At 45.4% G+C, this 13,377-nt stretch overlaps 1 protein-coding gene across 1 annotated transcript in view; it reads left to right on the forward strand.

The window, feature by feature from the left end:
• Nucleotides 1-13,377, forward strand: part of LOC124594500 — a 167,396-nt gene that overhangs the window by 62,651 nt on the left and 91,368 nt on the right. The window contains exon 3 of the mRNA XM_047132874.1: nt 2,328-2,407. Coding sequence (XP_046988830.1) covers nt 2,328-2,407 — 80 coding nt within the window. The remainder of the gene's footprint in view (nt 1-2,327; nt 2,408-13,377) is intronic.

Below are 13,377 nucleotides of genomic sequence, written 5' to 3' on the forward strand. Positions count from 1 at the left end.
CCTTGATATACTGGATACTTGCGCTGGTACGGAATTCATGTCCTGGCAGGTCCCACAAAAGTTCTGTCGGGTACATATCTAATGACCTTGCTGGCCCCAGGAGTCGCTAACATCACTCCGACAGTTCATAGAGAAACCTGTCATGAGTGGATGAGCATATACCTTTTGAAAAATGGCACCACAAACATTGTATGAGAGGTAACACATGAGGACACAGGATGACTATCCCGTACCGTTATCATATCAGAGTTTCATCATCCCCCAATCAGCCATTACCTGAAGTCATAAAGTCATAAGCGGTGCCCTCCCTCGCCCCCCCCCCCCCCCCCCCCCGCTCCATAAAGCCAGGAATAACACCGCTGTGCTTCACCAAACTACTGGAAGGAAGGGGCCTCTTCCCATGGCCATACTCACCGCAGGTTACCGCAGAACCGCGGTTCATCACTGACCGCTGTGCGACGTAATTAAACGGCAGTCAGTTCTTCACAATCATGTCATCACTCCAAACTTAGCCTAAATGTGCTGATGGGATGGTACTTCCTCACTCCGGCTGTTGCTTGTCTCTGACAAATAGTGTGGGAGAACATAGGACGTTACTGGGACTCCATTACTTGTTCTCGGCTGGCAGGCACCGATGTGAAATCGTTACAGTGTGCTTGGTGCACAACACGGCGATCCCCCCCACAGATGTGACGGATCAACACCTGGACGACTAATGTAACTACCCTTACGTTTCCATATGGCGCAACATCAGATCACTGTCACATCAGAATGATCCGCAAATTTCGATATTTCACAGTCCGAGCAGCTGACGAAATGGAGACCCACCGTGAGGCCCTTTCAAACTCTCACACGAGAACTCAGCATCTCCGTATCCTTCACAGTGGTGATTCAAACATCTGAAGGCCTTCAAGTCCCTTATAAGACTACCAGGCCTGAAACAACACTAAAATACCAACAACACTAAAGCATTCTGGTGACCGTTCGACTTGTCACAGAGAATTGTAGCTCTGATCATTTAACTACCCGCCAATAGTACGAAGTTGCAGCGACATCCAATGATGTCTTCTCTGTGTTTCACTTCCTTTTCCAGGTAGTGAATATCACAGTATCACCGCAGGAAATTCACCATAGCACCTGTTCTAAAGAAAAGTAATACAAATACAAGGAACTTGTAAATCAATTACCTCTAATTGCATTTCCAAATCACAGCATCTGTTGCAACTGGAAATGGCGCTGTAATGAGTTCATTTTATTTGAAACACAAGTTCTGATAGTCTCTTCAGACTCTGGCGAAGTTTCGCAATTATTTCTTGGCAAACAGCGAAAAATTCATGAATGTGATTGCGGCGACAAAAACATTCGAAATGTTTTTGCCATAAATAAAATACAACTACACTGCACTTGGCGTAGCCGAGCGTATAATAAGAGTATGATTACGTGTTTGTGTTGTAATGTCCCCTTAGAAAAATTAATTAATTACTGTGCTGATAAACCTCTTACATTATTTGATTTTCAAACAGCTGAGCAGAACTGAACGCACTCAGACATTTCGCTCTTTACCTATTCTGATCAACACTAAACTGACACACAGTATTTTTAGCGCAACGCAGTCTGACTTTCAAAAATCCCTAGAAAAGAATGGCCCTGACTAACATTAACCTATACCTTTCACAAATCACTTACCTCACCAAAAATCTTCGTTACTCGAACTACGGCAATACAGCGAGCGCCACTACTGCCAGCTAAATAAAAGACTCAAACTACTGAAGGCACTAACTCCTGATAGGCATAGTTAGCAAATGAAAGATATTAATAGAGAACAAACAATGTATTTACCTTACTAGTGTTTAAAAGTCATAATATATATAGCAGTTCATGACATCCAGTCTTACAAATTTCAGAACTCCGCCATTTCTCTCCCCACAGTGCTGCTGGCGGCTCACCTCCAACTGCGCAACGCTACGCGATGTTAACATCCAGCTGCCCAACACTACAATGGCAGACAACAATGCAAAGTAGCCACAGACTGCACACAGCACAGCCAGTGATTTTCATACAGAGCGCTACGTGGCGTTACCAATAAGAAAACCTAAACAGCCTCCTTACAGTGTTTGTGTTTGTGTGTGTGTGTGTGTGTGTGTGTGTGTGTGTGTGTGTGTGTGTGTGTGTGTGCACGTGTGTATGTATGTGTGCGCGCGCGCGTATGTATCTATTCTATTTTACTGGGAACAGATTACTATTTTAAAATCATTTCAATTTCACTTTTTAATCTGTTACTATCTCTTTTCTTCTTCTTCTTTTTTCAATATTTTGTAACTGTTTAGGAACCATACCTGTACGAGTGCGGCCGATGCACGTTCCACGACAATGATAGTGGCAGTGGAGAAGATAAAGAGAGCGATAAGTAAGTAACCATTTTATTGGCTGTGATCTAGCAACCGTACGCTATTCAATAACAGGGAGTTTACACAGCGACGTCGGTTACACAAAATTTTGTCAATTAACCACAGTTTCGTCTGCACTAGGGCAGTCTTGATCAGAGTAAAAAGCTACATGGAAAATATATTTGACGAGAGCACTTTTGCTCAGACGTTTTAAACCATTGTGTGGTTACATGTTTTCCATGTAACTTTTTATTCTGATGAAGATTGTCTTAGTGCAGTTGAAACCGCGGCCAACTTAAAAAAAAAAGTTGCAACCAAAGTCGCTGTTTATACGTTCTGTAATTTAATAGAAAAATTTTTCCCTCCTTATTACATAAAAATGTTAATGTAGAATAAAGCATAAAATGCTATGTAATAATGGGTGAAGCCTTTTCCTAACAGACTTATGCTCACATGGCACACTAATTAGCTAAGTTATCATAATTAAATTCAAAACACTCATCAAAAATGAAAAAGAGCCATGGTCCTAAAATAATAGTTTGTCCTTGTACCCACATTGGGAAAAGATTAGTCACATGCAACAGAAATCATGCTCGTAACATGTAACACCGTCTCGAGCTTTGATAACGGCCTTATTTCGACGAAGGACGGAGTTCACCAGTATCTGTCGTATCCCATATCCAGATGAAAACATTATTAGATCCCAAAGAGCTACTAGACTGCGTTGGTGTCAAGTGCTGCGTTTCATCCACTGTTCAGAATTGCAACAGATCTTTTCTTCTGGAATAAGGTCAGACGATTCAGCTGGACAGTAGAGAAGCATTAGTGTGCCTGAGTGTTCATACGACTAGAAAAGTGTGTGTTAAGGCCTGTAATGACGGCTGTTTCCATCTTAGAGGAATGTCAACAGCATACTCATAATGGTAATGTTCACTGAGATGACAATAGTCATGGGATACTGTGTGCTGGGGCATCATTTCGTCCGCGAGCTGACTTCATGTCTTTTGTCCCATAAATGTTCCATGGGATGCATGTCGAGCGATCTGCATGGCCATATCATTCGCTCAAATTGTGCTCAATATTCTTCGAACCAATCGCGAACGACTGTGGCCAAATAACATGGCTCATTGTCATCCATAAAAATTCTATCTTTGTCTTGGAACATGACGTCCATGAATGGCTGCAAATGGTCTCCAGATAGCCGAACATAACGATATCCAGTCAACGATAAGTTCAGTTCGACCACACGATCCATTCCACTCCATGTAAACAAAGCCCACACCATAATGGGACCACCACCAGATAGCAGACTGCCTTGTTGACAACCATGGGCCATGGCTTCGTGGGGTCTACGCCACACTGGAACCCTACTATCAGCTTTAACCAACTGAAATCTAGTTATATTTGGCCCATCCGATATGGTCACTTGCTTAGGAGAGGCGCTGCAGGCGATGCCGTGCTGTCAACAAAGACACTCGCGTCGGTCGTCTGCTGCCATACCCATTAGCGTCAAATTTCGCACCAAGGATATTTTCGTCGTTCGTTCCACATTTGTTTCTGGGATTATTTCACGCTGCGTTGCTTGTGTGTTTTCACTGACGAATCTATGCAAATGCCGCTGCTCTCGGTCGTTACGTGAAGCCTTCTCAGGCTTTAGTCCAAGAGGGGCTGTGAAAGCTCATAGTAAGCTTTTTGTATCGGGAGTTTTGAATCACTTTGGAGCTCCAAGTACCATGGTACGCGTGTAGCAAATATACAGTTTCTTTCTAAGTTTAATTGTATAGACCAAACACCCTGAAGTCTGAATGCCGGCTTTGTTGATTTTAAAAACAAACTGTCCATTGCTATTTTAAAATCCTTGAAATCATGGTGGGTGAATATATAAAAAACAAATGGATATGGACATGCTTGGGCCTTCAGGAGCCTTTCATCCCAGGTTTCGGGAAGTTCGGCGATGATAATTATCCTGCGTTGCCCAGAAAAAAATGAAAATCCATGGTCCTTTGGTAGATTGCTATGACCACGAACGGGAAATAAGTACGTAACCATTTTTAGAAAAATTTTAAGAATGTGCACTATACAGAAGAGGACGTAAACCATTATTTTATTTTTGTTTTCCCCAGGACAGCTGTCACAACCAGCTCCACGGTTAACTCTGAGTGTGAGATGCCGTTTTTGAAATGCAGCAGAATCCCATTGGACTCTTCTTCCCCTCAGTTACCAAATATCTGTGTATTTCCACATTTACTGTTTTCAAGGATATAATGCCACAACTGTCAGATGTAGTATACAACACTCATTGGTAGATATGAGGAGGAGATGAATTTTGTATATAAGCAAGTAAGATGCAGTTAACTTTTCCCTATTTGGCTTTCAGAACGAACTTTATCTTTCCATCAAAGAATGCCTGCACCGCTCTGAGGTGAACGGCTTTATGTACCTCAAAACGTTTTCTCTCCGTATCTTCTTATCTGCGTTTATTTCTTGCTAAAGCGAATCCCCCATTCGAATCTGCGGGAGGCGACTGCCAAGGGGGAGGTTACCATGAGAAAAAGAAGGAATAATCCACGAAATGAAATGAAATGTCGTGTGACGAGGGCCTCCCGTCGGGTAGACCGCTCGCCTGGTGCAAGTCTTTCGATCTGACGCCAGTTCGGCGACTTGTGTGTCGATGGGGATGAAATTATGATGATTAGGACAACACAACACCCAGTCCCTGAGCGGAGAAAATCTCCGACCCAGCCGGGAATCGAACCCGGACCCTTTCGATTGACAGTCAGTCGCGCTCACCACTCAGCTACCGGGGGCGAACATCTACGACATGATAACATTCCACGAGTCGGAGCGTGGAATGTCAAAAGCTTGAACGTGGTAGGGAAACTAGAAAATCGGAAAAGGGAAGTGCAAAGACTCAATCTAGATATAGTAGGGGTCAGTGAAGTGAAGTGGAAAGAAGACAAGGATTTCTGGTCAGATGAGTACAGGGTAATATCAACAGCAGCAGAGAATGGTATAACAGGTGTAGGATTCGTTATGAATAGGAAGGTAGGGCAGAGGGTGTGTTACTGTGAACAGTTCAGTGACCGGGTTGTTCTAATCAGAATCGACAGCAGACCAACACCGACAACAATAGTTGGTATACATGCCGACATCGCAAGCTGAAGATGAAGAGATAAAGAAGGTGTATGAGGATATTGAGATGGTAATACAGTATGTAAAGGAATATGAAAATCTAATAGTCATGAGGGACTGGAATGCAGCTGTAGGGGAAGGAGTAAAAGAAAAGATTACAGGAGAATATGGGCTTGGGATAAGGAATGAGAGAGGAGAAAGATTAATTGAGTTCTGTAATAAACTTCAGCTAGTAATAGCGAATGCTCTGTTCAGGAATCACAAGAGGAGGAGGTATACTTGGAAAAGGCCGGATGATACGGGAAGATTTCGGTTAGATTACGTCATGGCCAGACAGATTCCGAAACGAGATACTGGATTGCAAGGCGTACCCAGGAGCAGATATAGACTCAGATCACAACATAGTACATCTACATCCACATTTGTACTCCGCAAGCCACCCAACGGTGCATGGCGGAGGGCACTTTACGTGCCACTGTCATTACCTCCCTTTCCTGTTCCAGTCGCGTATGGTTCGCGGGAAGAACGACTGTCTGAAAGCCTCCGTGCGCGCTCTAATCTCTCTAATTTTACATTCGTGATCTCCTCGGGAGGTATAAGTAGGGGGAAGCAATATATTCGATACCTCATGCAGAAACGCACCCTCTCGAAACCTGGCGAGCAAGCTACACCGCGATGCAGAGCGCTTCTCTTGCAGAGTCTGCCACTTGAGTTTATTAAACATCTCCGTAACGCTATCACGGTTACCAAATAACCCTGTGACGAAACGCGCCGCTCTTCTATGGATCTTCTCTATCTCCTCCATCAAACCGAACTGGTACGGATCCCACACTGATGAGCAATACTCAAGTATAGGTCGAAAGAGTCTTTTGTAAGCCACCTCCTTTGTTGATGGACTACATTTTCTAAGCACTCTCCCAATGAATCTCAACCTGGTACCCGCCTTACCAACAATTAATTTAATATGATCATTCCACTTCAAATCGTTCCGCACGCATACTCACAGATATTTTACAGAAGTAACTGCTACCAGTGTTTGTTCCGCTATCACATAATCATACACTCCTGGAAATGGAAAAAAGAACACATTGACACCAGTGTGTCAGATCCACCATACTTGCTCCGGACACTGCGAGAGGGCTGTACAAGCAATGATCACACGCACGGCACAGCGGACACACCAGGAACCGCGGTGTTGGCCGTCGAGTGGCGCTAGCTGCGCAGCATTTGTGCACCGCCGCCGTCAGTGTCAGCCAGTTTGCCGTGGCATACGGAACTCCATCGCAGTCTTTAACACTGGTAGCATGCCGCGACAGCGTGGACGTGAACCGTATGTGCAGTTGACGGACTTTGAGCGAGGGCGTATAGTGGGCATGCGGGAGGCCGGGTGGACGTACCGCCGAATTGCTCAACACGTGGGGCGTGAGGTCTCCACAGTACATCGATGTTGTCGCCAGTGGTCGGCGGAAGGTGCACGTGCCCGTCGACCTGGGACCGGACCGCAGCGACGCACGGATGCACGCCAAGACCGTAGGATCCTACGCAGTGCCGTAGGGGACCGCACCGCCACTTCCCAGCAAACTAGGGACACTGTTGCTCCTGGGGTATCGGCGAGGACCATTCGCAACCGTCTCCATGAAGCTGGGCTACGGTCCCGCACACCGTTAGGCCGTCTTCCGCTCACGCCCCAACATCGTGCAGCCCGCCTCCAGTGGTGTCGCGACAGGCGTGAATGGAGGGACGAATGGAGACGTGTCGTCTTCATCGATGAGAGTCGCTTCTGCCTTGGTGCCAATGATGGTCGTATGTGTGTTTGGCACCGTGCAGGTGAGCGCCACAATCAGGACTGCATACGACCGAGGCACACAGGGCCAACACCCGGCATCATGGTGTGGGGAGCGATCTCCTACACTGGCCGTACACCACTGGTGATCGTCGAGGGGACACTGAATAGTGCACGGTACATCCAAACCGTCATCTAACCCATCGTTCTACCATTCCTAGACCGGCAAGGGAACTTGCTGTTCCAACAGGACAATGCACGTCCGCATGTATCCCGTGCCACGCAACGTGCTCTAGAAGGTGTACGTCAACTACCTTGGCCAGCAAGATCTCCGGATCTGTCCCCCATTGAGCATGTTTGGGACTGGATGAAGCGTCGTCTCACGCGGTCTGCACGTCCAGCACGAACGCTGGTCCAACTGAGGCGCCAGGTGGAAATGGCATGGCAAGCCGTTCCACAGGACTACATCCAGCATCTCTACGATCGTCTCCATGGGAGAATAGCAGCCTGCATTGCTGCGAAAGGTGGATATACACTGTACTAGTGCCGACATTGTGCATGCTCTGTTGCCTGTGTCTATGTGCCTGTGGTTCTGTCAGTGTGATCATGTGATGTATCTGACCCCAGGAATGTGTCAATAAAGTTTCCCCTTCCTGGGACAATGAATTCACGGTGTTCTTATTTCAATTTCAAGGAGTGTACAATAAAGGATCCTTCTTTCTATATATTCGCAATACATTACATTTGTCTATGTTAAGGGTCAGTTGCCACTCCCTGCACCAAGTGCCTATCCGCTGCAGATCTTCCTGCATTTCGCTACAATTTTCTAATGCTGCAACTTCTCTGTATACTACAGCATCATCCGCGAAAAGCCGCATGGAACTTCCGACACTATCTACTAGGTCATTTATATATATTGTGAAAAGCAATGGTCCCATAACACTCCGCTGTGGCACGCCAGAGGTTACTTTAACGTCTGTAGACGTCTCTCCATTGATAACAACATACTGTGTTCTGTTTGCTAAAAACTCTTCAATCCAGCCACACAGCTGGTCTGATATTCCGTAGGCTCTTACTTTGTTTATCAGGCGACAGTGCGGAACTGTATCGAACGCCTTCCGGAAGTCAAGAAAAATAGCATCTACCTGGGAGCCGGTATCTAATATTTTCTGGGTCTCATGAACAAATAAAGCGAGTTGGGTCTCACACGATCGCTGTTTCCGGAATCCATGTTGATTCCTACATAGTAGATTCTGGGTTTCCAAAAACGACATGATACTCGAGCAAAAAACATGTTCTAAAATTCTACAACAGATCGACGTCAGAGATATAGGTCTATAGTTTTGCGCATCTGCTCGACGACCCTTCTTGAAGACTGGGACTATCTGTGCTCTTTTCCAATCATTTGGAACCCTCCGTTCCTCTAGAGACTTACGGTACACGGCTGTTAGAAGGGGGGCAAGTTCTTTCGCGTACTCTGTGTAGAATCGAATTGGTATCCCGTCAGGTCCAGTGGACTTTCCTCTATTGAGTGATTCCAGTTGCTTTTCTATTCCTTGGACACTTATTTCGATGTCAGCCATTTTTTCGTTTGTGCGAGGATTTAGAGAAGGAACTGCAGTGCGGTCTTCCTCTGTGAAACAGCTTTGGAAAAAGGTGTTTAGTATTTCAGCTTTACGCGTGTCATCCTCTGTTGCAATGCCATCATCATCCCGGAGTGTCTGGATATGCTGTTTCGAGCCACTTACTGATTTAACGTAAGACCAGAATTTCCTAGGATTTTCTGTCAAGTCAGTACATAGAATTTTACTTTCGAATTCACTGAACGCTTCACGCATAGCCCTCCTTACGCTAACTTTGACATCGTTTAGCTTCTGTTTGTCTGAGAGGTTTTGGCTGCGTTTAAACTTGGAGTGGAGCTCTCTTTGCTTTCGCAGTAGTTTCCTAACTTTGTTGTTGTACCACGGTGGGTTTTTCCCGTCCCTCACAGTTTTACTCGGCACGTACCTGTCTAAAACGCATTTTACGATTGCCTTGAACTTTTTCCATAAACACTCAACATTGTCAGTGTCGGAACAGAAATTTTCGTTTTGATCTGTTAGGTAGTCTGAAATCTGCCTTCTATTACTCTTGCTAAACAGATAAACCTTCCTCCCTTTTTTTATATTCCTATTAACTTCCATATTCAGGGATGCTGCAACGGCCTTATGATCACTGATTCCCTGTTCTGTACATACAGAGTCGAAAAGTTCGGGTCTGTTTGTTATCAGTAGGTCCAAGATGTTATCTCCACGAGTCGGTTCTCTGTTTAATTGCTCGAGGTAATTTTCGGATAGTGCACTCAGTATAATGTCACTCGATGCTCTGTCCCTACCACCCGTCCGAAACATCTGAGTGTCCCAGTCTATATCTGGTAAATTGAAATCTCCATCTAAGACTATAACATGCTGAGAAAATTTATGTGAAATGTATTCCAAATTTTCTCTCAGTTGTTCTGCCACTAATGTTGCTGAGTCGGGAGGTCGGTAAAAGGAGCCAATTATTAACCTAGTTCGGTTGTTGAGTGTAACCTCCACCCATAATAATTCACAGGAACTATCCACTTCTACTTCACTACAGGATAAACTACTACTAACAGCGACGAACACTCCACCACCGGTTGCATGCAATCTATCCTTTCTAAACACCGTCTGTACCTTTGTAAAAATTTCGGCAGAATTTATCTCTGGCTTAAGCCAGCTTTCTGTACCTATAACGATTTCAGCTTCGGTGCTTTCTATCAGCGCTTGAAGTTCTGGTACTTTACCAACGCAGCTTCGACAGTTGACAATTACAATACCGATTGCTGCTTGGTCCCCGCATGTCCTGACTTTGCCCCGCACCCGTTGAGGCTGTTGCCCTTTCTGTACTTGCCCAAGGCCATCTAACCTAAAAAACCGCCCAGCCCACGCCACACAACCCCTGCTACCCGTGTAGCCGCTTGTTGCGTGTAGTGGACTCCTGACCTATCCAGCGGAACCCGAAACCCCACCACCCTATGGCGCAAGTCGAGGAATCTGCAGCCCACACGGTCGCAGAACCGTCTCAGCCTCTGATTTAGACCCTCCACTCGGCTCTGTACCAAAGGTCCGCAGTCAGTCCTGTCGACGATGCTGCAGATGGTGAGCTCTGCTTTCATCCCGCTAACGAGACTGGCAGTCTTCACCAAATCAGATAGCCGCCGGAAGCCAGAGAGGATTTCCTCCGATCCATAGCGACACACATCATTGGTGCCGACATGAGCAACCACCTGCAGATGGGTGCACCCTGTACCCTTCATGGCATCCGGAAGGACCCTTTCCACATCTGGAATCACTCCCCCCGGTATGCACACGGAGTGCACATTGGTTTTCTTCCCCTCTCTTGCTGCCATTTCCCTAAGGGGCCCCATTACGCGCCTGACGTTGGAGCTCCCAACTACCAGTAAGCCCACCCTCTGCGGCTGCCCGGATCTTGCAGACTGAGGGGCAACCTCTGGAACAGGACAAGCAGCCATGTCAGGCCGAAGATCAGTATCAGCCTGAGACAGAGCCTGAAACCGGTTCGTCAGACAAACTGGAGAGGCTTTCCGTTCAGCCCTCCGGAATGTCTTTCGCCCCCTACCACACCTTGAGACGACCTCCCACTCTACCACAGGTGAGGGATCAGCCTCAATGCGGGCAGTATCCCGGGCAACCACAGTCGTAGTCCGATCAGGGGATGCATGGGACGAGCTGGCCGTCCCCGACAAACCCCCATCCGGACCCCCACAGTGATGCCCATTGGCAACAGCCTCAAGCTGTGTGACCGAAGCCAACACTGCCTGAAGCTGGGAGCGAAGGGATGCCAACTCAGCCTGCATCCGAACACAGCAGTTGCAGTCCCTATCCATGCTAAAAACTGTTTTGCAAAGAACGTCTGAACTAATCTACAGAGAGCGCAAACAAATCGACATAATTTAAACGGTTATTAAAATACAAGATTGCCTAGTAAATGCAGTAATGCTGCTACTTGCGCACTGCTGACACTGCTCGGCGGCGGAAGGAGACTACGCGAATTTACACTATTCAGGTACTAAAACGCGATGCTACACTCTCAAATACTATAATACGCCAGAATTTTATGAATTAAACAATGCAAGCACCAAAAACACGCAAAGAAATTAAGAATTAAACTATGTAACAAATGAGTGAGCTAGGAGTATACGACTTGCTGCTGCAGCTGCTTATCCAACGGCGGCAGGGAGCACACTGACTGTGACCAACCGACACTGGCCGTTCAAAACAAAAACAGAAGACAAACGACTACACGAATTTACACTATTCAGGTACTAAAACGCGATGCTACAACTCTCAAATATTATAATACGCCCGAAATTTGTGAATTAAACAATGCAAGCACCAAAAACACGCAAAGAAATTAAGAATTAAACTATGTAACAAATGAGTGAGCTAGGAGTATACGACTTGCTGCTGCAGCTGCTTATCCAACGGCGGCAGGGAGCACACTGACTGTGACCAACCGACACTGGCCGTTCAAAACAAAAACAGAAGACAAACGACTACGCGAATTTGCACTATTCAGGTACTAAAACGCGATGCTACAACTCTCAAATAGTATAATACCCCCGAAATTTATGAATTAAACAATGCAAGTACCAAAAACACGCAAAGAAATTAAGAATTAAACTATGTAACAAATGAGTGAGCTAGGAGTATACGACTTGCTGCTGCAGCTGCTTATCCAACGGCGGCAGGGAGCAGGTAGTGATGAAGAGTAGGCTGAAGTTTAAGACATTCGTCAAGAAGAATTAATACGCAAAGAAGAGGGATACGGAAGTACTAAGGAATGACGAGATACGCTTGAAGTTCTCTAACGCTATAGAGACAGCAAAAAAGGAATAGCTCAGTAGGCGGTACAGTTGAAGAGGAGTGGACATCGCTAAAAAGGGCGATAACAGAAGTTGGGAAGGAAAACACAGGTACAAAGAAGGTAACAGCGAAGAGACCATCGGTAGCAGAAGAAATATTTAAATTGATCGATGAAAGGAAGAAGTACAGACATGTTCCCAGAGACTCATGAATACCGAAATGCAAGTCGCTGAGGAATGAAATAAATAGGAAGTGCAGGGAACCTAAGACAAAATGGCTGCATGAAAAATTTGAAGAAATCTAAAAAGAAATTATTGTCGGTAGGACAGACTCAGCATACAGGAAAGTCAAAACATCCCTCTGTGACGTTAAAAGCAAGGATGATAATGTTAAGAGTGCAACTGGAATTCCACTGTTAAATGCAGACGAGAGACCAGATAGGTGGAAAGAATACATTGAAAGTCTCTATGAGGGGTAAGATTTGTCTGATGTGATAGAAGAAGAAACAGTCGATTTAGAAGAGATAGAGGATCCGGTATTAGAATTTAAGAGAGCTTTAGAGGACTTAAGATCAAATAACGCAGGAGGGATAAATAACATTCCATCAGAATTTCTAAAATCGTTGGGGGAAGTGGCAACAAAACGACTATTCACGTTGGTGTGTAGAATGTACGAGTCTGGTGACATACCATCGGACTTTCGGAAAACAACATCTACACAATTCCGAAGACGGCAAGAGCTGGTAAGTGCGAGAATTATCGCACAATCAGCTTAACAGCTCATGCATCAAAGTTGCTTAAAAGAATAATATACAGAAGAACGGAAAAGAAAACTGAGGATGCGCTAAATGACGATCAGTTTGGCTTTAGGAAGTAAAGGCACGAGAGAGGCAATTCTGACGTTGCAGTTAGTAATGGAAGCAAGGCTAAAGAAAAATTAAGACACGTTCATAGGATATGCATACCTGCAAAAAGCTTTCGACAATGTAAAATGGTGCAAGATGTTCGAAATTCTAAGAAAAATATGGGTAAGCTATAGGGAGACACGGGTCATATACAATATGTACAACAGCCAAGAGGGAATAATAAGAGTGGACGACCAAGAACGAAGTTTTAAAAAGGGTGTAAGACAAGGATGTAGTCTTTCGCGCCTGCTGTTCAATATGTACAGCGAGGAAGCAATGATG

This window comes from Schistocerca americana, chromosome 2 (genome assembly GCF_021461395.2).
Source record: "Schistocerca americana isolate TAMUIC-IGC-003095 chromosome 2, iqSchAmer2.1, whole genome shotgun sequence".
NCBI lineage: Eukaryota > Metazoa > Arthropoda > Insecta > Orthoptera > Acrididae > Schistocerca > Schistocerca americana.